The 22,889-nt window shown below is 44.2% G+C and overlaps 3 protein-coding genes across 3 annotated transcripts in view; 2 read left to right on the forward strand and 1 right to left on the reverse strand.

Annotated features, from left to right (window-relative positions):
• The window catches only part of LOC6032657 (filamin-A), a 74,037-nt gene extending 60,530 nt beyond the window's left edge, over positions 1-13,507 (forward strand). The window contains 8 exon segments of the mRNA XM_038249689.1: positions 10,408-10,718; positions 10,849-11,020; positions 11,023-11,796; positions 11,852-12,091; positions 12,153-12,346; positions 12,530-12,971; positions 13,040-13,246; positions 13,323-13,507. Of these exon segments, the coding sequence (XP_038105617.1) occupies positions 10,408-10,718; positions 10,849-11,020; positions 11,023-11,796; positions 11,852-12,091; positions 12,153-12,346; positions 12,530-12,971; positions 13,040-13,246; positions 13,323-13,507 (2,525 nt within the window).
• Positions 13,508-17,687: 4,180 nt separating this feature from the next.
• Positions 17,688-19,815, forward strand: LOC6032653 (DNA-binding protein Ets97D). The gene is made up of 3 exons (XM_038248296.1): positions 17,688-18,057; positions 18,130-19,277; positions 19,340-19,815. The coding sequence occupies exons 1-3, from the start codon at positions 17,891-17,893 to the stop codon at positions 19,627-19,629; spliced, it is 1,605 nt and encodes a 534-aa protein (XP_038104224.1). The 5' UTR covers positions 17,688-17,890; the 3' UTR covers positions 19,630-19,815.
• On the reverse strand, positions 19,637-20,700 carry LOC6032652 (probable U3 small nucleolar RNA-associated protein 11). Its single transcript, XM_001843167.2, has one exon. The coding sequence runs from the start codon at positions 20,601-20,603 to the stop codon at positions 19,836-19,838; it is 768 nt and encodes a 255-aa protein (XP_001843219.2). The 5' UTR covers positions 20,604-20,700; the 3' UTR covers positions 19,637-19,835.
• Positions 20,701-22,889: the final 2,189 nt, after the last annotated feature.

Here is a 22,889-nt window from a genome sequence, read left to right on the forward strand (position 1 = left end):
GTCTAGCTTCTTCAACCGGCATTTTCGACCTCACCACACCCTTTTGTTTACAACAATCACGCGCATTTGTTTACCTCTCACCGGCAAAACTGCTTTCAAAACAAACGCATTCCAAGGCCACATCCCTCATAATGGCCCCGCGGCCACAGTGCGAAAGTACACGCAGCGTAAAAACAAACCAACTTTGTTTCGATTTCCACGGCCTACTGTACGAGATGGGAGAGAGACGGAGCCAGAGATCGGGATTTCTTCTCAAACCATAATTGTGCGCGAAGAAAATGTGGTACTTGCGACTGCGAGTAAACAGCTGGATCTTTGCTCAAACTAAGCCGAGATTTTGATTCGACCCTCGCTGAGATTAATTACATTCCGGGTAGATGAGCCGCAAAAGAATTTGGCCAGCATACCGGCCTCTTTTGCCACTCGAATCTAGGTGGCAAATGAGTAATGCACGAACGAGCAAAAGTTGGCAGCACTGCTTGGCGCGAAGCGCCATAATGGCGGCGATTGCTATAAAAGAAATACCGTGTGACACGTGTTCGGCAGCCGCTCTGCGAGCGAGTCCTTTATAATTTATTGACTTTCTCACCATTCATCACCTACACAAAAAAAACGCAATGAAAGGAAAATTGAAAGTGAAACACAGCTTTTCTAAAATAAACATTCGCTCGCACAATGCTTCAAACGATCAAGATCAGAGATGAGCCATAAAGGCGCGAAACAAAAAGGAAAACAACATTGTGAGCAGCACTATTTGGGTGATTTAGTGTCAATTTAGAGCGTGTAATGACCACTACCCAGAGGGGGAGAAGGGGGGGGGGCACATTCCGTTTGTTATTTGCCGAAGAGAGCAAATATATTTCACACTGACGATGGGCGACGTTAATTGGTCGGAACGCGCGAACGACGACAGTTGATGGAGGCGCAAGGTGGATTTGCGAGCGTCCTGATGTCTCGTTGAAATTTATTGTCTTTTCGACGCACAGATGGTCCGCAGCACCTTACTTTTAAGAGCAAACATGTGGGACGAGCACGATCTCGAACCTGGTGGCAGGTGTTATGAACACGGCATCGAACGTGATGTTGTTGTTGTTGTTTTCGGTAGTTTATGAAGTGATGGTTGATGATTTAGAAGTAGTTTTTAGTGTTAAAATGTAGTTTAAGTGGAGGGAAAACATTGGGATGACATGTTCGGCTGTGATGGGAATCCGATGCTTTTGCATGTTTCAGGGCAAAAACAGATAAATTTATGTTGACATCAACATAATGAAGCAGATCAAAGCTGTTTTCCTTTGTAAATTTATGTTTCTATTTACAAACAAACATAAAATGTATACTTTTTATTTCACTCACAATTTTGATGCATACACGAGAAATTTTGTAGAAAAAAGTGTATTACGTTTTCCAGACTTCATCTTCTATGACATGAATACTTTTCTATGACAAAATTTGATTTAAACAAACTACACCTTAGAATTCTAGATAAAATTTTCGAAAGGTCTTACCCGACTGAAGATCCATGACTCATAGGTTGTTTTGAAATTTTACTCTGGAATCCACAGGGTCTATCAAAAGTCTTTGAAAAACCACACATATCATTGTATCAAAAATTCGAGTCATTCTTAGTTTGCAAACAAAGTTTGCCGCAATGGAATACCAGCTTTAGTGTACAAAAATGCCACAATTGTAACAATTGTGTATAAAGATGTTTATCCACAATGAAAAAAAAAAATGTATTCGAAAGAATTGAATCAAAAATGAATCTTTTTTTTTAGTTCTTTGTTTTTAGGTTGGACACTTAACAAAGTACAAAGTACACGCCCACTGAGAATTTTGGCTCGAGCCTCGAGTCGATCTGGCTCGAGATCGAGCCTGAATCGAGTCGATGCTCGAGCCAAAATTCTCAGTGGGCGTACTCGACCTACGGTGGGTTAAGGGGTTACATACATGTATATCGGCATAAAAGTCAGAAGTTAGTATGAGCATACACTTCAACTTTTTTTAAAATTCTTTTTTCAGGGCTAAAAATATACATTTTTACTACTAATTAAACAAATTTGAAGATATTTGGTTGCATAATTGCCTAGATATACCAATTCCCAGTTCGCAGTTTCAAAAAACGGGTGCCACGATATCTCAACACTGTCTTGACCAAATCGGCTCAAAATTTTGATGAAGACTCGTTAAAGCGATTCCGTGTGCATGACGAAGCCCGATTTTTAAAAAGTTTATTTTAAAAAAAGATAAAAATATTTTTGTATTTTTCATGGAAAAAAACGAAAGTTTTTGAATTTTGTATTTTTAAAAAAAGCAAATTTCAAGAATTGGGCTTCGTCATGCACACGGGATACATCATGAGAGTCTTCACCTCAAATTTCAGACAATTTTGTCTATCCCATCTCGAGATATCGTGGCACCCGCAAATCAACTCGGGGTTTAGAGAAAAACGCCAACAAAGTTTGACAACCCGCTTTGCGCATGGCAAATTTTTTAACTTTTTTATTTTTTCTCTTACTCAGTTTAATCATGAAATATCTTCATGAAACTTTCAGGAGTGTTTAATAATCATCTTTTGAGTGAATTTAACAAATATTCTGTAATATAAAATTTTGTGATTTTCTACATGTATGTAACCCCTGAAGCAAAAATGGCGTTCGAATAGTGAACGCCTGAAATGTCAAAATCACGCAGTGGTACCAACATTACGAAAAAAGTGTGCCATGGCATGACAGCCGCATTTTTTTTTCTAATGTTGGTGCTCTTGCGCGATTTTGACATTTCGGACGTTCAACATTCGAACGCCATCTTCGCTTAAAAACCTGGATACTGTTAAGACTCGATTATCCGAAGGTTTCTTAGGAATTCCGGATAATCCATCATAAACAAAAAAAACTCACTTTTTACATCAAATTAAAGGTCTGCGACCCCATTTTAGTTAAACTTGTGTGGTTGATTGCTTGTTACCAAATGCATTTTGTCAATATTTTCATCATTGAAAATTTCCAAATCGCATTAGAGAATGTTTGGGATCATACTTGGACTTAGGCACCCAAAACAAGCCAAAGAAAAAAAATCGTGATTGGATTATCCGAAGTGAATTTTTCCGAGGACTTCTGATAATCGAGTCTTGTTTTATTACATTAATTCAATTTAAAATGGCGAAATTTTATTAAATTTTCTTGCAAAAGAATACAATATACAGTGGACTCTCTCGTTGTCGATATTGAAGGGACCATCGAGAGCGGGAGATATCAAATTATAGAACGAAAAATCAAAGCAATCTATTTGAAGGGACTGAAAAAAATATTGGCGGCTGGAGCAAAATGATGGATTATTGATATCGAGAAGATCGACAGCCAGAAGTCCACTGTAATTCCAATTCTATTTTTTTTTTTAATTACGACTAACATTTGAGAGGAGCTAATTTGTATCATGTTATTCCTTTTTATGTATTGATCGTTATTTGCAAATGACCTAGTCAAGTTTTGCTTTACGGGTTTCTTTCCAAATCGAAACGGCTTAAAAATATTTCTTTGGCAAAACTAGAGTTTTTTGACAAAGAACTTTGTCCTAAGGTTTCTATACGGGGTGTCAATCCAAAATTTTCGCGAAGCGAAAACGTTACGTGACGAATTCCCCTCTCGGCAAATTTCCCCTCTTTTTGGTGCACGCTGGTTGGTTGAACAAACGTTTCCCAATCAGTCAATATAGAGACGTGAGATTGATGTATCTAAAATCACCCCCACTCTACCTCATAATTTTCGGATCTTCGACGCGGCAAAAAGCGAATAAGGAGATGTAGGAGAATGGGTGCAAAGAGGCGGGGCATACGTCCCCGATCTAAATTAACAAAACTCGGCTCGGTCGGTCCCGAAAATTCAGTCTGTTGCTGGCCGTCGACGAGAACACATCAGGAGCAGATGGCCTGGTGGCCCGTTTGCAGACGGCCTGGAGGCCCGGGAGCAGATAGCCTGGAGGCATGGACATGCCAGCCGGCATGAGCGGGAATTGGAATTGGCCATCACTTGGAGTGGCCGGAGGCCCCGCGGATGTTCCGATGGGGGGACATTTGCCGAACCATAAGAGTTTGGGGCAATATGGGTATCAAACTTTAGGGTTTTTGATACTGGACATGAAATTTGACATTTCGGCAGTAGTGGCCACCACCTGGAGTGGCCGGAGGCCCCGGGGATGTTCCGATGGGGGGACATTTGCCGAACCATAAGAGTTATAGCAATATGGGTATCAAACTTTAGGGTTTTTGATACTGGATATGAAATTTGACATTTCGGCAGTAGTGGCCACAATCCGGAGTGGCCGGAGGCCCCGCGGATGTTCCGATGGGGGGACATTTGCCGAACCATAAGAGTTGGGGCAATATTGGTATCAAACTGTAGGGTTTTTGATATTGCACATGAAATTTGACATTTCGGCAGTAGTGGCCACAATCCGGAGTGGCCGGAGGCCCCGCGGATGTTCCGATGGGGGGACATTTGCCGAACCATAAGAGTTGGGGCAATATGGGTATCAAACTTTAGGGTTTTTGATACTGGATATGAAATTTGACATTTCGGCAGTAGTGGCCACAATCCGGAGGGCCCCGCGGATGTTCCGATGGGGGGACATTTGCGGAACCATAAGAGTTGGGGCAATATGGGTATCAAACTTTATGGATTTTGATACTGGACATGAAATTTGGAATTTCGGCAGTAGTGGCCACACTCCGAAGTGGCCGGAGGCCCCGGGGATGTTCCGATGGGGGGACATTTGCCGAACCATAAGAGTTGGGGAAAAATGACTGTTAAACTTCTGAAATCTGTTTCTGGAAATTTAGAATAACTATTTCGTAATCAATTAGAGCCCTGAATAGGGCAGTTCAGCTCCACTTGCAATTTTCATCCCCTTAGTTCGATAGGACGTTGATATAATGTCTTAAAACTTTACAAATCAAACAGCCTGTTTCAGAGCCACGAAATAGACCAATTTTTTTTTGAAATTAAATATGTCTTTATTGAACTTTCTTATAATAATTACATTTCTTTTACATGCTAAGTGGTATGGCCTAATGCTCTTCATCTTTGTTGTATTTTTCGTTTTATTATTAACTGATAACATTTATTTTATTTACTTCAAATTGTTTTACATTATTGCATTTAATCGAATACATTTGGGTAAAAAAGAAAAAAAATCACTTTAACAACTAATCCTAACTTAAAACTAAAAAAATAATTTCATTGAAATATTCAAAATCATTAGAACGAGTAAACTACGAACTGTATTTTAAGATAAATCCTCCAAGCGTTCTTACTTGTTCCGCACGAGTTTTGCACCCACGCAGTGTTGTTGTCATCTCGATGAAAATGTTCAGAAGTTCTTGTGGAGAAAACAGGTCACTGCTGCCTTCATCCGTTGATGCTGGTTGGTTTTCCCTCGGTTGCTGTCTGAAGCCTGGAGGTGTTGTATTCTCTGCAACTTTTTGCCGCTGATTCAACGGCAATGGCTGCAGATTTGGAACCACTCGAACAGATCCCGCTACAGGTGACGCCAAAGCAGGAAAATCCACGTCCGTGTATGCTGGTGGTGTTTTGCGACGATTTGGTTGGTGCCTCGTCGTCGCTTGCTGCCGAATTTTTACAAACTCAGCACGTTTTGGGCAGCTTCGATTCTTGGTCGAATGGTCGCCGCCGCAATTGAAGCATTTAGCTTCGATGTTCTCGTTGATTGTTTCGCATGCTTGAGTTTTATGCTCACCTCCGCAGGTTGCACAACGACTCTTGATGAAACAGTTCCTTCCACCATGTCCAAACTGCAAACAGTTCGAACACTGCGTCACGTCACGGTGCACTGGACGATAACGTTCCCAAGTCACGATGATGTTGAAAATTGCCCGAACTGCTTTCAGCTCAGACGGCGTTGTCGATCCTCTCTCGAGATGAACCAGGTACAGTTGATCACGATATTTGATGTCCTTGTTGTGTCTCGTCATCTTGAAGACTTCGATCACGTTCAACTTAAAAGTTTTGAGCTCTTCTTTCAGCACACTCACATCCATGTCGTACAGGCCACGGAGGACCTGTTTCATGGGGCGTTTACCTGGATCGTCATGGCTGTAGTATTCAATCTTGGTGTTGTTCAGGAAATCCCGAACGTAGTTGTAATCCTTTCTGGTAGGTAGCAGAATTTTGAGTCCATCAGCACACAAGCGAATGGAAGCTCGTAAAGCACCAGATTTGATAAATCCGGTCAGCCACTTTCGCACCGAATCCGATGACGATGTTTTCACAAAAATGGGTGGCAACTTTTCCCGTCGTTCAAATTCTTCCTTCTCGCTCACGTCCACAGGGAGGGTAGCGAACTGGTTTCCAGACGAATTTTGAGCGTCCTTGCTCAAACTGCCTGGCTTTGCAGGTAGCGCTTCGGCATTCTTTAGCTTCTTCAAATCTGCCGATCCTGCTGGTGAGGACCGCCTCTTTTTCTTGCCGTGAGGCATTTTTTGCACTTTTAAAGCACTTTTCAGGAGCTAATATCCAGGAGTACCTCACTGATCGGTGGTCCACAAGGGAGTGACGAAATAGACCACAAAAGAGTTGTCTTGTGTAATTATAAGGGAATCATGGGGAAATTTGGATCGGACGTTCTAATCGAAAATTTCAACAATCATCTAGCAAAGTTCTTTGTCATACTGGTCATGTGTAACATAACCACCTGCACCTTTTTTTTTAATAGGTCCTATAAGCTATTGTGTTTCATATGTTTATAGGACCTTTTCAATGAAAACTCTAGAAATGAACTTTAAGGCTTTGAGTGATAGAAATCTGGAACAACACGAGAAAATATCGGATAGGCAGTTTGAACTTTTTTGGTAATTCTAAAACTTCCTGTAATTTTTTCACAAATTTCAAAGTGTCATACTAGCTTGAATATCAGTGTTCCATTATTGTTCAATTATACTCCAAAACAGAACCAATTCCTTAAAAATTCCCTTTTAAAGGGTGACTCTGAGTATGGGACTACTTCCTGATTTCAAATCACTCAGTTTTTATCAAAACTCACCTTACTAAAGGAGGTATTAGACTATGACAAAAAAACAAACAAACTCGCACTTTTTGACAGTTTAGCAGTTTGCCTGCTTTGTCATTCACGAAAAAGTGCGAGTTTGTTTGTTTGTTTGTCATAGTCTAATACTTTTTTTAAGAATTGAGTAGGCTCTGTACACGCACATTCAAAATCACTTAGTTTTCATCCGAACCGAACCTTCTCAGAAATTAGTAAACGGATAATCTGTCAGATTTGAATGAATTTGACTCAAAATTCAACGAATATTGAGTGAAAGTAACCAAGATCTGAGTAAAATTCACTCTTATCTGGAAGCTGCCCCATTAGGGTAAATCGAAAATTGTTTTTTTCACATTTCTTGGGTAAATATTAGGGTCCCAAACAAGCTCCTAAAATTAGGGAGCGATTGGTTCCGCCACGGGGTTGGGCACATGGTTGATCCGTAGCGCATTGGATTAACTTTCGTAAATATTTGGTAAATATCGTAAATATTATTTACCTGCACGATGTTCGGAACGAAATTTTGTTCAGTGTGGATAATGACAGTTCAGAACTGTCACTTGTTTGTTTCCTTCGTTTTCAAACTGTCACCACTCCAATAAATTATTTTTTCCAGCTTAAGGAATTTTTGTCACCTACGGAATTTCCGGTGTCCTACGAAGATTGCGACAGCGGGACCAGAAACGACAGCACTTTTACTCAAGAAGCGAATGCGGCTGGGGTCGGAATTGGTTGATGACGGCAGGAACACCGAGTACGTCATGATGGAGTATGGTGCCGCCGGATCGAGTCTAAAGATAAGACTCCCGCGATCTAGTCTAGTTCCAGCCGGTGGCGGTATTTGTCCGCAGCGGGCGAAAAAAATTCACCGCGGAAAGTGACATGACTTTAGTGGAGGCGTTCCGACCGGACGTTTCCTTGCCGCTGTTTGATGGCGATACCGACGGGGAGAGTTAGAAGAAGCGCAAGCAGAGGTCAAAGGAATGGAGCGAGACGTTTGTGGAGTACCTCCGGGAGTCGGGAAAGCTAAAGGGCGGTTCTGTGTTAGCCCCGATCGTGGGTGGTTACTATAAGAAACTGCGGGCGAACCGTTGCCGGAGGACGGTCGTTTTCCCCACCCACTGCATCTACTCCGAGAAGCAAAACATTGTCATCCAGGTGTCATCGTTCAATGCACATGGTCAAACAAATGACAAATTCGGCAAATAATTTGCGGTGCAACCGTACGCGTTGTCGCATGGGGGGAAAAGGAAGAGGAGGGGTCGATATTGTTTATTTTTTCATCATATTTAACAATACAAAAATAGAATTAAGGCTGAGACGCGTGCAGGAAGTAATCGCCGGCGACTTTTCCTTGGCCAGTGCGAACGCGTCCCGTACGAGCTTGGCACTGTCTCCGATGAACATTTGCACCAGCTGCGGGCCGGCCAACTTCAGGAAGGTCGATTTTGTTTGCGTATTCCCTTCGACGGATGAATTTCCAGGTTCAACGTGTACTTTGCGTCATCGGCAGCACGACGGCCTCAATCTGTTCCTGGATTTACTTGTCCAACCAATGTCCTTGTACTGCTCGGTGGTTCGTTTGTCCACCTCCATCGCCTTGACGCTCGCGTTATACTCATCCGGAAGTGTCTCTAGGATAAGATACGAATCCTTGTTCACGCCGCCCACCAAATCGCCCGTTTTTAGCTTCTCCAGATCAACCAGGCCAATCACGGGCAAAAAGTGCGTCTGCCGCGTTGAAGTCTTGACGACGGCGCGCTTGCCCTTCCGCAGGGAGTCCAGCACTACCACCGCCGCCTCGTATTCCTCCGTCTCCTGCGGGTCCACATCCAGCAGCTCGATCGACTTGTCCTCCAGGGTTACCATCTCGCTTGCTGGCTAGCCTTACTGAGTCCGGAACACGCACTTATTTCAACACAAAACAATGGAATATCCGGCTTTACTACGCTGACCCTAGAAATTGCCGGATGATAATAGAGCACCAGCGAATCTCCCGGCCGGGAAATGCAACTGAATCTCAGCTGCATGGGAACTAACGTAGCTTCAACTCCATCCCGATTACTCCCCGGAATTCTACCCAGCCTTGCGACACAAAAAAATTGGCCGGAGAACAGTAAGAACCAAGAGATTTGTTTTGTTTTGTAAACAATCAGCAGTGAGCACTTTTGCGATGACAGCTGTGAAAAAACACTGAAATAAAATTCATAGAGGAATCGTGTATGCACGTAAATATGGTAAATATGGATGCACATACGGATCAACTTATGAAATACATGCAATATATTTGGAGTGACCACCTCGTGGGTTCCGCCCATGATTGGCGCAAAGCGAATGAAATTTGTATGAAAATCACTATGGGGAAACTAGCATTTTCACACATTAAATTTACAAAATTCATGTTTTGTTAGTTTATGAAGCTAACACCGCAGAAGTATAGACCTGGATGTCCTGAACAACTCTCCCGAAGACAGTATGGTGCTAATATGAAAATGCTAGTTTCCCCATAGTAATTTTATTACAAATTTCATTCCGGATATATATAATTTAAATTTTCTCATATAACTCGATTCCACCCTACTGCCCCATCTGCCTATAGTAATTTCTGTGATGTTCCGGTTTTGGCGAAAACTGAGTGATTTTGAATGTCGACCAGTTAAATAACTTTGCTGTTTGGTGTTAAACTGTATGGGAAATTTAAAAAAATAACAAGGTTTATAAAGGACCCTGCAACTCCATCGTGCAGCCTAAAAAACAACAATCATATGGAGACGCATGATAATTTTCAGAAACAAAATCCTTCCTCGCTGTCCTACCCACCAAGTTACCCACTCAGGATCGATTATAATCAAAAATTTCTCCTCGCACTACAAACCCAAAATATGTATTAGTAAGAGCCAACTTAGGCAGACCAGAGAAAAAAAAAATCCCACTTCAAATTTTTTGAGCGGGTTTTTTTTCAAAAATAACCCACTCGTCGACGGCGCGGATGACCAATCGCACGCCGCCTGCGGAAAAGAATATTCCCATAAATCTGGTTGCCAAAAAGATGCCCCACACAACAGGTGTAGGATCCGGATTTTCTTTTTCTTTTTTTTCCCCCTGGTGTAGAAATATGTAGAACGATCTTGTGAATGAGGAGGTGAGCTCGTCGATGGTATGGGCTGGGAAAGATTAAAATATTTCTGGAATATATCATGAGTTTTTTTTTCGCTCTCTCTCTCGTCGAATGTTGCGTGAAAACGAGCGTGAAATTATAACTTAATGAAAGTTTTTTGAATCATCGTCCGAATGCCAAGCATTTCAAAGTGGTGACTCACCGTTTTTCTTTCCATGTCTTTTTTCCTGCAGCTGACATCAAGATGCCGAGCGGCGAGATGGACAAACCGGTGATCGACGACAACCACGACGGCACCGTGTCGATCCGGTACGACCCCAAGGAGGAGGGCATCCACGAGCTGGCGGTCAAGTACAACGGGGAGCACGTGCAGGGCTCGCCGTTCAAGTTCCACGTGGACTCCATCTCGAGCGGGTACGTGACGGCGTACGGGCCGGGCCTGACGCACGGCGTGACCGGCGAACCGGCCATCTTTACCATCTCGACGAAGGGGGCCGGCGCCGGTGGGCTGCAGATGGCCGTCGAGGGACCGAGCAAGGCGGATGTGAGTGGAATTGGAACTGTCAAATTGATTAATAATTAAGCAAATATGCGTAGTTTCACTTTAGAGTTGCAATTTTGACAGCTGCAGCATTACACGAAAAACAAAGTAACCGTTGATTCCCCCGCTCTAGATTACCTACCATGACAACAAGGACGGAACGGTGTCGGTGTCCTACCTGCCGACCGCTCCCGGCGAGTACAAGATTACGGTTCGCTTCGGAGACAAGCACATCAAGGGTTCGCCGTACTTTGCCAAGATAACGGGCGAGGGCCGCAAGCGTAACCAAATTTCGGTGGGCTCGTGCTCGAAGTGACCCTGCCGGGAGTGATCTCCGACCAGGACCTGCGGTCGTTGAATGCCTCGATCCAGGCGCCGTCTGGTCTGGAGGAACCGTGCTTCTTGAAGCGCATGCCCTCTGGTAACATCGGAATCTCGTTCACGCCGCGCGAAGTCGGTGAGCACACCGTCTCCGTGAAACGGCTCGGCAAGCACATTGCCAACTCACCGTTCAAGGTGAAGGTTTGTGAACGAGAAGTCGGTGACGCCAAGAAGGTCCTCGTGACCGGCGACGCGCTGAAGGAGGGCAAGACCCACGCCGATAATGTGTTCTCCGTGGACACCCGCAACGCCGGCTACGGTGGTCTGTCGCTGTCCATCGAAGGCCCGAGCAAGGCCGAGATCCAGTGTACGGACAAGGACGACGGAACGCTCAACATTTCGTACAAGCCAACCGAGCCGGGCTATTACATCGTCAATCTCAAGTTTGCCGATCACCACGTCAACGGGTCGCCCTTCACCGTGAAAGTTTCCGGCGAGGGCACCAACCGACAGCGCGAGAAGATCCAGCGCCAACGGGAGGCGGTCCCCGTCACCGAAGTTGGCAGCCAGTGCAAGCTGACCTTCAAGATGCCCGGAATCACCTCGTTCGATCTGTCCGCGACGGTCACCTCGCCGGGCGGAGTCACCGAGGACGCCGAAATCCAGGAGATCGAGGATGGCCTGTACGCGGTCCACTTTGTCCCGAAGGAACTCGGCGTGCACACCGTCTCCGTCAAGTACAAGCAGATCCATATTCCTGGTAGGTCGCGCCGCAACCCAGTCCCGTAGATCGGCTCTAACTTCTCGTCTCTTAGGATCTCCATTCCAGTTCACGGTTGGCCCGCTCAAGGACACCGGCGCCCATCTGGTCAAGGCCGGCGGTCCCGGACTGGAGCACGGCGAGCAGGGAGTGCCCTGCGAGTTCAACGTGTGGACGCGCGAAGCCGGCGGCGGCACTCTGGCCATCTCGGTCGAGGGCCCCAGCAAGGCCGACATCGAGTTCAAGGACCGCAAGGACGGCTCGTGCGACGTGTCGTACCTGGTTTCGGAGCCAGGTGAGTTTCGGGCTAGCATCCCCCACTAGAAAGTTCCGAAAGTAATGACTTCCACTTGCAGGCGACTACCGCATCGGGCTCAAGTTTAACGACCGCCACATCCCGGACTCGCCGTTCAAGGTGTACGTGTCGCCGGCGATGGGCGAGGCGCACAAGCTGGAGATTGCGCAGTTCCCGTCCGGCCCGGTGCAGGCCGACAAGCCGGCCCAGTTTATGGTGCGGAAGAACGGCGCCAAGGGCGATCTGGACGCGAAGGTGGGTTCAATTTCGGATAGGTTTTAGAAATTCGTTTCAACGCACTGTAAAACGGTCAACAAACGTCAAATGCGAACTTTTCTTTGAGTTTGACACAAAGTGACAGCTCGAAACCACGTGCACTGAAAAAAATCGCGTGGTGTTTTCTATGAGTTTCAAACGTTGTAAATAATTTGCAAACAGGTCGTGGCCCCGTCCAACAACGAGGACGATTGCTTCATCCAGCTGATCGACCAGGACCAGTACTCGGTGCGTTTCTACCCGCGCGAAAACGGCATCCACGCGATCCACGTCAAGTTCAACGGCGTGCACATCCCCGGATCGCCGTACCGCATCAAGGTGGGCAAGGACGACGTCGACCCGGCGGCCGTGCACGCCTCTGGTAAGGGTCTGGGCGATGTCAAGACCGGCGAGAAGACGGACCTCATCATCGATACCTGCAACGCCGGCGCCGGAACGCTCGCGGTCACCGTCGATGGCCCCTCCAAGGTCGCCATGGACTGTACCGAGGTCGAGGAGGGCTACAAGGTGCGATACACGCCACTGCTGCCCGGACACTACTACATGACCATCAAGTACAACCAGATGCACATCGTCGGGTCGCCGTTCAAGATCAACTGCACAGGTTAGTACCGGGCTTTCAAGTAGAATAGTCGTATAGAATACAGTACCCTTGACTCCAAGGCATTACAGGGGAGAAACTCGCGGAAGAGGGCGGTCAGGAAACGTCCTCCGTCATTGTCGAAACCGTCGCCAAGGTCTCCAAGGGTGGCAACCGAGCAGGAGTCATCCTGCCCATCTTCAAGTCGGACGCCAGCAAAATCCAATCCAAGGGCATGGGCCTGAAGAAGGCTTACATGGGCAAACAGAACCAGTTTACGTTAAACGCCGGAGACGCCGGTTAGTAGCTAATCGCTTATAAATCCAATCGAACACTCTGACCAACATGTCTTACCCCTTTCAAAAAATAAAACAGGAAACAATATCCTTTTCGTTGGCATTTACGGACCAAAGGGACCCTGCGACGAGGTGTTCATCAAGCATACCGGACGCAACCAGTACCAGGTCAACTATCTGGTGCGCGAACGTGGCGACTACATCCTGCTGGTAAAATGGGGCGACGACCACATCCCCGGTTCGCCCTTCAAGGTCGAAGTATAAGGCACACCCCCACATCCCTCTCCCCTTTTTTTACTCCCGTCGTCGTCGTCGCCATCCCACTCAAATTGCCATTTCCCCCGTGTCTCCCAACCAATCCCTGCACTCTCTCGGCCCCCCCGGAACACCAATCCAGAAACAATGCGTCGTTCGTTGTGTGTGTGTGCGTGCGTGCGTGCCTTCTCTTTTTTCTCGGAATGCCCTGCAGAGCAAGCCATATCGAACTATACACAGTTCAGAAGCGTAGTCCTCCCTCAATCTTTAAGTGCAAGGTGCGTAGTGCAAGCGCGCGATTTTTTTAAACATTATTTTTTCATGAAAGACATGTTAAACGAACATGAAAAAAAGAAACGAAAATCTCGAAACAAGTCACCCGTTTCCGGAATTTCGAACAGGCAGGACCTTTACCAACCACCCGCGGCAATCCACGAGATAAAGACAAATCTTGAAACCCACGACGCACCATCAAAAGAAGCAGCAAACAATCACATCGCACAAAAGCACAGCAAATCAGCGAGCGAGAGAAAGAGAAAGAAAAAATACACAACTTAATGTTATCCTAGTTATTACTATCAAAAAAGTACGATAATGCTCGATTAAGTTTATTTTTCCATACTCTGTACTTTTTTTTAATTTTTATTATTATTTTAAAACGGTTATAAAATATCACCCATTTTTCACACATGTTTCTAGGTTTTTATCTGTTTTTAAGAGTCCGCCTTCTTTGTATCATTAGTTTTTATCTGTTTTTATTTTTAGTCTCGTCTATATTTTAGTTTCTTATGTTGAACATTTTTTTAATATGAAAATGAAGAAGAAGAATGAATGAATATCATCTTAATTTATTATTTCTTTGAGAAAGGAAAACCTTTAAAAAAGATCAATAAAAACGTTAATAAACAGAAAATTTAAATCGAGCGCATTTTTGTTCCAATATCACATCTGTTATCACACCTTCCATAAATTTAAATTTGAAACTTTACATACGGAGACTGGGAAAATATTTTTGGCATCATTTCACTTTCATGAGAATTCTCACTTCTATTACGGACTTCACGATACTGGTCTCCCTTACTAATTCCTCATTTATAACGTGCACTCCATAATCTGTTTAAAATTAGGATCTTTCTGGACGTTCCAACGATTCCTTTCCAGATCGTGTTCGGACCGAAAGATTGACTGCGCCGGGGAATGCTCCAGCTGGACCTTCCATCGGGATGCAAACTGTAAGGGATTGGACATCTGGTCTCGGGACGTGGCCTGCCCATCCTGCAAATGACCATCGATCTGCAATAGAAGGTTTGAGCGAGCTGTCTCCATTCCTGCGAAAATAATTCACGTTAGATACTATTTGATCATAACAAAAAAAAAACAAATACAAACCATCAACGGAAACTGCTGGAAAATTCTCAAACTCTTCTCTTTGACTATCGATCGAGTCCCGCAGCAAATGAGGTATTCATGATTTAGGCGTAGATGTGATGGGCGCGTTGAAATTGCCGAACGTAATGTTATGCACGGTCAATTTCCCGGAATCTTTTTGTTTGTTTTGTTTCGTCTCTGCAACTAAATGATTTATGTAACTTGCATCTTTCGGTTTAAACAGCTCAATTTACACCACCTTGATGTGGGTGTCGCGTCCTTCTTTACTATTTGTACTATTCTCTTCTTCGGCCATTGTCATAATTCGAGTTCGACGTTTTGTCACATCCAGCTACTTCCTTGCTGTGAAGAATTCTGGAACAACAATTGAAAATAGAAGATTAGAGTTGGAATGGAAATGTTACGAAAAGCCTAATTTGGAAGTTTAACGCAATGTGTTCCCATTAAATAATGCAACGAAACGAAGTTGACTTTATAGCTGTCGGCCACCATTGCTAGTACCAACCACTAGTGTCTTCCTTTTTAACTACAAGGACTTCGCCGCCCTGGGCTCCTAAGTGTATGAAAGTATGGCACGGAGCGACGGCGCCGAATACCCATATTTACACAAATAATTTTAGAGCGCCCGCCGCGGGATTCGAACCAGCGACCTCTGGATTGTGAGTCCAGTGTGCGGTCCGATTGATCCACACGGGCGGGACGAATAATGCAAGCTTTGCAAATATTCACCGTCGAGTTCCGAATTCGCAAAAGTTTTTAGGTTTCAAAATGCTTACCCCCATTTTCATTTGATGTTCCAGAAAGTTTCTCAGCAACTGCAGTTGCGCATCTGTCAAATCGTCTGTTTGACAGTCGCTGATCGCTGAGGGTGAGTGAGAAGGAAGATAGGAAAGTGCGGTCAAGTTTGAATTCGGGGTGACGTCAGTTCGTCAGTGATCGATTGGAACGGCATTCGAATCAGCGAATCCAAATGGAGCATTCCATTCGCCCCGCCAGAGACGCTGTCAATATTTTTTACGCGTGGTTTTTGAAAAGGTCGTATGAAATAAATACATAAATTTTGTTCCCACATTATTTTTTGCCAGATTTTTTTTTATCTTTTCTGTATATTTGCGAGATAATTTCAATTATTACGTAAATTTTTCCACATTTTACATTTATTGTACGATCAGTGCCTAGCTCTAGACCTAGCTGGACTCGGTCACTGGAAACGACCGGCGGCTCAACGACCGACGAAATAGGCGGCGGGTCAGATGCGGGCATAAAAATGTCAAAATCTCTCCCCCCCCCCCCCCCTCACTTCGTCTCACCATCCAGCTGCAGCTTTGTTGACAAACAAACGGAGCACGCGGTCGCATGATGGCGGCATCGAGCCAGAATTAGGGGTGATCATGTGATTAAAAATGAAAGTTTTTTCATGAAAAATAATATTTTTCCGACCGAATAAAAAAATTGCGAGCATGTTCAAACAATTATTCCTGATGTCGGAGAAGTGATAAAAAAGCAAAATTTTAATCCATAATTTTTCTATAAGGCTTTTTAGTCAGAAATTTACCAACACATTCAAAGTATGTTTACATTACAGCTGGACGTTTGTTTGCATCAGGTTTCCTATCTCTTTCTAGCAAAAGTTTTTTGTCAGGCGACTTCTAGCTAGTTTTTTTGGCTGGCCGCCCGATATGTCAGCCAATATACTCCGCAGGGCTGTGACAGCTCGAGCTGGATCATTGTTTGCATCAGGACACTGTGACGAGAAGTTCGTCATTTTTGGGTTAAATTATATTTTTTTCACTGGGCCTATAAAGCCTTATAAATTGATTTTATTTTACTCCAACTGGGAACCCCTAGGTCTATCCACGACCGTTTCCAATGACCGTGAGAAGATGCCAGAAAATCCAGCTACGAGCTAAATCCACAATATTAGATCAATAAAACAAAGTTCTACTTGACGATGCAATACAACCAAACTCACTAAACTAAACTAAAAAATTTAAAATCTTCAGTTACCTTGAAATAAAATTAAATTAGTTTGATTCTTCCTGACCGTTGGTTTAAAATGAATAAAATACAAACAAACTTTAAACTATAGCTGTCACTGAACACCACAGTGCTGATATGCCAACATTAGGTGCTTGACGAAATGAAATGCAGTTCCCCTAGTTGTTCCCTGAGATTAAATATACACGCAGAAAAATATTTTGTAGAATCAGCCTGTACAAGGTTTGATTCAACAAAATGTTTGTTGAATATAATCAACGCCGATTTTGCGTTGAAACAAACCTTCATTTTTTCATTTCCACAAAAATCTTTTGTTGTTTTGAAAAAGTTGCTTTGACGTTTAGCGTTGATTAAACGAAAATCTTGATTTTCAAATCAACAAAACGTTTTGTTGATTCAAATATGCCTTATTTTTCTGCGTGTATATAAAACAAACTTATATTAAGCTTAAACAAGTTTTTTATTTATGTTCGATGCGCATACGACACTTTCAAATGCAACGTGCTTAAAACTTGGTTCGATTTTGACTTCACTCGCTTTATATGTGGATGACAGTCGTGACTAACCGTGAGGAAACCACGTGCTCGGAAAACGACGAACAAAGAGGTCAAAATTTAAACATTAGTTTGATAACTCAATTTTGACTCTGTATCAAATTTTTTTTCCAATGCCATGTGGTAGCAGCCCCCTGTCCAACTCACAAAATTCCAGCGAGACCCTTCAGTAACGTGCCCTCAAAACGACGCGGTACCGCTGTAACCAAACAAAGTTTGACAGTTCTATCCTAAAGAAAAGAGAAAACAACTTGAATTCAGTCCACTTCGCGTGCTTTCGTTGATGTGGATCTTCAAAAAAGTACCTAACAAGATTAAATTTCACACTAATTTAGCTTAACATACTAAAACTGCACTCGCGATGTGCATCGCCTGCCACTAGGTAAAGTGTTGTTTCGTGCATCCAAAACCAACGACTCTAGCAGCGCAACGTAATTTCGCGACGCAAAGAATGGACGGGCTCAACATCAAAATGGAGGTACCGGATCTGCCACTTCCGGACCAGCTCGGCGAGGACGGGCTGGGCTTCGGCAACGGGCTGTTCCTGGGGGACGCCGACGATGACGACGACACGATTGTGGTGCACATGGACCTGCGGGAGAATTTGTCCACCCTGAGGTGAGATGTTTGCTTGATGGCTAAGGTCAATGACCGGAAGTGACCTTGTTCGTTTGTTTTCGTTTTTTGTAGGGGCCTCGTCGAGCAGCGGATTGGCATGTCGCTGAAGCACTATGAATTTTGGCTGCAGGACACGCAGATGCTGGAGTCGCACAAGAATCTGGTGGACCAGTGCGTGCAGGGGGAGGGATTGGTCCAGATTAACGTGCAGGTTCAGACGTCCCGTCGGCGGATCAATATTGCCGATGTGTTGAAGCCGACGGATGATGTGCTGGAGAGCTACCAGCAGGAATTGCAGTTGGCTGCGGCTCAGGCGGCTGCCGCCGCCGCTGCAGCTTCCATTTCGGGTCCGAATGCGGAGGCGACGACCAGCAGTGCTTCCCCGGTGAATAATGCCGCCGCAGGTTCGGCTTCGCCGACACCGGTCGCTACTACAGTTGATACTGCCGTGTCCTCTCCGGCAAAGTTGAGCTCGAAGGAAGAGCAGGAAACGGCCTCGGCTGTCGCGGCCATCATCAGTTCGGCAAATGCCGAGGCGAATGCGGAGAAAGTGGCCGCTCAAACGCCCTCGGCCGTCGTTACGAACGGATCGTCTCCGGCGAAGGTGGCTAAAATGAGTCCGCCGGAGCTAGCCGATTCGCCGACCATAATCGACGACGATGACGACGAGGACGAGATGGGTGACGGAGGGCAAGCGGCGTTGCGTTGGGTTTGCGATACGAACTTTAAGCGCGACCAGCAGCGGCTCAACATTCCGGACGATCCGATCGAGTGGACGGTGGCGCAGGTCAAGCACTGGATTCAGTGGGCCGTGCGGACGTTCCAGCTGACGAGCATCAAGCTGGCGGATTGGTCCATCAGTGGGCGCGAGCTGTGCGACATGGACCACGCCGAGTTCAAGCAGAAGGTGCCGAGCGATCCGGGCGATCTGTTCTGGACGCACATGGAGCTGCTGCGCAAGTGCAAGTTTGTGGCCGTCGTGCAGAAGCACGGTGGACTGGGGCCGGCTTCCGGCGGTGGGGGAGGCGGAGGAGGAGGTGGCGTCGATCCGTATGACGACGATATGGTCATACTAAGGAAGGTTCCGCGGAACAACAGCATGGGCAGCGAGCCCAGCTATTGCGGCAACCGGAGTGGCAACAATGGCCAGATTCAGCTGTGGCAGTTTTTGCTGGAAATTCTCACCGACAAGGAGCATCGCGGGATTATCCAGTGGATGGGTGAGAACTTCCGTTGATTATTTCAGCAACCCAATTTTAACCCACTCGAATCCCCCCCGCAGGTACCGAAGGCGAGTTCAAGCTGTGCAATCCGGAGCTGGTGGCCCAGCTGTGGGGCGAACGGAAGAACAAACCCACGATGAACTACGAGAAGCTGTCGCGGGCGCTGCGTTACTACTACGACGGGGACATGATTTCGAAGGTGCACGGCAAGCGCTTCGTGTACAAGTTTGTGTGCGATCTGCGCGAGCTGATCGGATACGACGCCTCGGAACTGGCCAACCTGGTCAACGAGGGCTCCCCCCTAACCGAGCAGTACGACATGAAGGGCTTCGACATGGACTTTGACTAGGGACTCATTTTTTTCGTGTTTTATTATACAACTCATTTGCTTCCACACTCTCATTGACATTTGAATTTATACACACATTTCTTATAAAGAACGGCGAAATTTTATCAAACTGTTACGAGTTTATTAACAAAGTTTCCTGGTGGTTCTCAAATTATATTATATTCAGCTGATTGTATTACAAAAAAATAAAGAATTATATATGCATTTCAACGCTTGCGTTCGTACTTGAACTTGTACACCGGCGCTCGATCCTTCGTCCCCTTGGCCACACGTTTCGGCTTGCTGGCCCGCTTCTCCTTCAGCACCCGTTTCAGCTCCATCTTTTGCTGAATGATGGTCAGTTCCTTCTCTCGCTCGATTCGACGCTGCAACTCCCGGTACGACTTCTCCCGCTCCTCATTCATAGCCGCAATCGTCGCCACATCAGCCCCACCCGCAACCACAATCCGCTCCAGCTGGTCCAACCGGGGTCGGTTCGTTTTCCTCCCCAACAGATCCGGATGCGTTTGCAGATGTTCAGCCACGTTAAAAGCCGCCGCCTCTTTCTCGTCCCCATCAACGAAAAACACGTGCTTGTTCCGTGTCTTATTGGCCACCTCCGTCATGTGCAACTTCCCCTGCAACCGCCGAATCTTGTTCGTCTCCATCGTCCGCTTCATCCCAACGTACTTCAGATCCTGCGTCTCCATCAACCGAACCTGCGCCGGCGTGTGCTCATCCTCCTGCTCCCGCTCAACATGTTTCCCACCCTCCACCTTGGAGTTGATCATGTGGTGGTAAAACTCGTCCGGATTACGGGTCAGGGCACGCTTCCGCAGCAGCTTGAGCGTGTCATCCTTCTGGTGCTGATCTTCGGCGCGCCGTTTGTAGTCCTTTTTCTTCTCGAGTAAACCAAGTTCGGCGCGGGCCGCCGGCTGGGCGCGCTCCCGGTGCACCCGCTGGTTCGACTTGGATGCCTTCTTCCAGCTGGACATGGTTATTTAACTTTTAGAAAGACAAAACTCCAAAAAACTTGCTTTTCTTCGAAACGAATTCAAAAACCAAAATAAACGTGTGTTCTCCAAAACACTTTTGACAGTGTTGGTTTGGTTACAGCGGTTCAGCCGGGTGTACCCCATTTGGCATAAAGTCATTTGGCACAATGCCCTTTGATAACGTCGTTTGTCATAATGATAAAAGAGTTTTTTTTTATTAGGTCCTATAAACATATAAAAGACAATAGTTTATTGGAACTTAAAAAAAAAAAGAAAATCTGGATATAAAATTTTTAACATAAATTTAAATTTTATTAAAAACTGGCTTTTCACACTTCTACTTTTTGAGATTCGGCTTAATGGGGCAACTCTGGGTTTTCAATATTATTATATCGAGTACAATTTTTTATAAACGTTTGTAAATTTCACTCGCATACTAGCTCGCATATAAATACATGTATTCGCAAAAAATCAGCCCAGTTGTTTTACAATCATTAATGATTAGTTTTGCGGTATCGTCAGGGTTGACATTGGGTCTGGGGGGTTGAGTCATAAAAATTTCTCCATGGCGGAATTTCAAAAAAAAAAAATAATAAGCTCAAACATGCTAAATGTGATTTTCAACGCAGGAAAATCCATTTCAAATTGTTTTCTGATGATTAAACTTCTACTTACATTAAAAGTTTTGAAGTTATTTGGAAAATGAAATTACCTCCTGATGTTTTAACCCGATTTTGAAAGGGAGGGTGACATAAACTTAAAAAATGTAAGGACAATACCGTCTTATTTATTTATTGCTTGGAAATAGAAAAGAAAAACATAAATTTTAAAAATCAAAATAAAAAATAACATTCTATAATTTCAAAATTTAAAACTAGATTTAAACTCTATATTCTTAAATTCTTAAATTCTTAAATTCTTAAATTCTTAAATTCTTAAATTCTTAAATTCTTAAATTCTTAAATTCTTAAATTCTTAAATTCTTAAATTCTTAAATTCTTAAATTCTTAAATTCTTAAATTCTTAAATTCTTAAATTCTTAAATTCTTAAATTCTTAAATTCTTAAATTCTTAAATTCTTAAATTCTTAAATTCTTAAATTCTTAAATTCTTAAATTCTTAAATTCTTAAATTCTTAAATTCTTAAATTCTTAAATTCTTAAATTCTTAAATTCTTAAATTCTTAAATTCTTAAATTCTTAAATTCTTAAATTCTTAAATTTTTATATGTTTATATTTTTAAATTCTGAAAATTTTCTAAATCAAATCAAATCAATTTTTTTGCTCCACAGCATTGCTTAGGCGTTCTCTATTGCGACATTCCTACTCGAAACTAGGTGTCCGAATTCGTCCAAGATTCGTCCACTATTTAAAATGTTGCAGAATGTATCCAGATTTTTAAGCGAAGATGGCGTTCGAATGGTGAACGCCCGAAATGTCAAAATCACACAGTGGTACCAACATTACGAAACAAGTGTGACACGGTATGATAGCCATACTTTTTTTCTAATGTTGGTGCTACTGCGCGATTTTGACATTTCGGGCGTTCACCATTCGAACGCCATCTTCGCTTAAAACCCTGGATAAAACCGCCATTGAAAACATCAACTTTTTCTCAAGCTTTTCTGGCAGCACCATCAGTTTGCTAGGTTGCATGACCCACTGAGAATTTTGGCTCGAGCCTCGACTCGATTCAGGCTCGACCTCGAGCCAGATCAACTCGAACCTCGAGCCAAAATTCTTAGTGGGGATACCTAGGGGATCATGCCCGCAAAATTGATCCGTTTTGTTACATCTTACAATCTTACAATTCAAATTTCAAAATATTCTAAAATTTTAAAAAATAATCTAAAATTGGAATTTCTAAGTTGAACATTTTCAATTATCGATCGCACGACTCACACGACATTTTGGTGCAAAAACGAATGACCTTCATACAGCCCGGGAGCATGTTGACAGCTTCCATACAAACTGAGCGTACCTCTTTTTGTGGGCCCAGTGGGCCTAAGATGGCGGCCTTCGATGTTATCTAGCCAAACATTTGAAAATGGCAAATAGTTTAAATAAATATAATGTTTGCCTTATTTCGGTTTTAAACGGCAAAATAAGCATTCTGGAATCATTTTGTTGAAAAACTTGTTCAGAGATACGCCAATTTAAAATATTAGTCTCGAAAAGTTGGAGGGAGCGTGCCGCGAAAACCGTCACGAAAAAAAAGTTTCCCATGCAAAGTTTGAGTTGCGTATTTAATGGGCAGACTCCGACGAGGCCCACTTGCCATCTGTC

The sequence above is a fragment of the Culex quinquefasciatus genome, chromosome 1 (assembly GCF_015732765.1).
Source record: "Culex quinquefasciatus strain JHB chromosome 1, VPISU_Cqui_1.0_pri_paternal, whole genome shotgun sequence".
Classification (NCBI taxonomy): domain Eukaryota; kingdom Metazoa; phylum Arthropoda; class Insecta; order Diptera; family Culicidae; genus Culex; species Culex quinquefasciatus.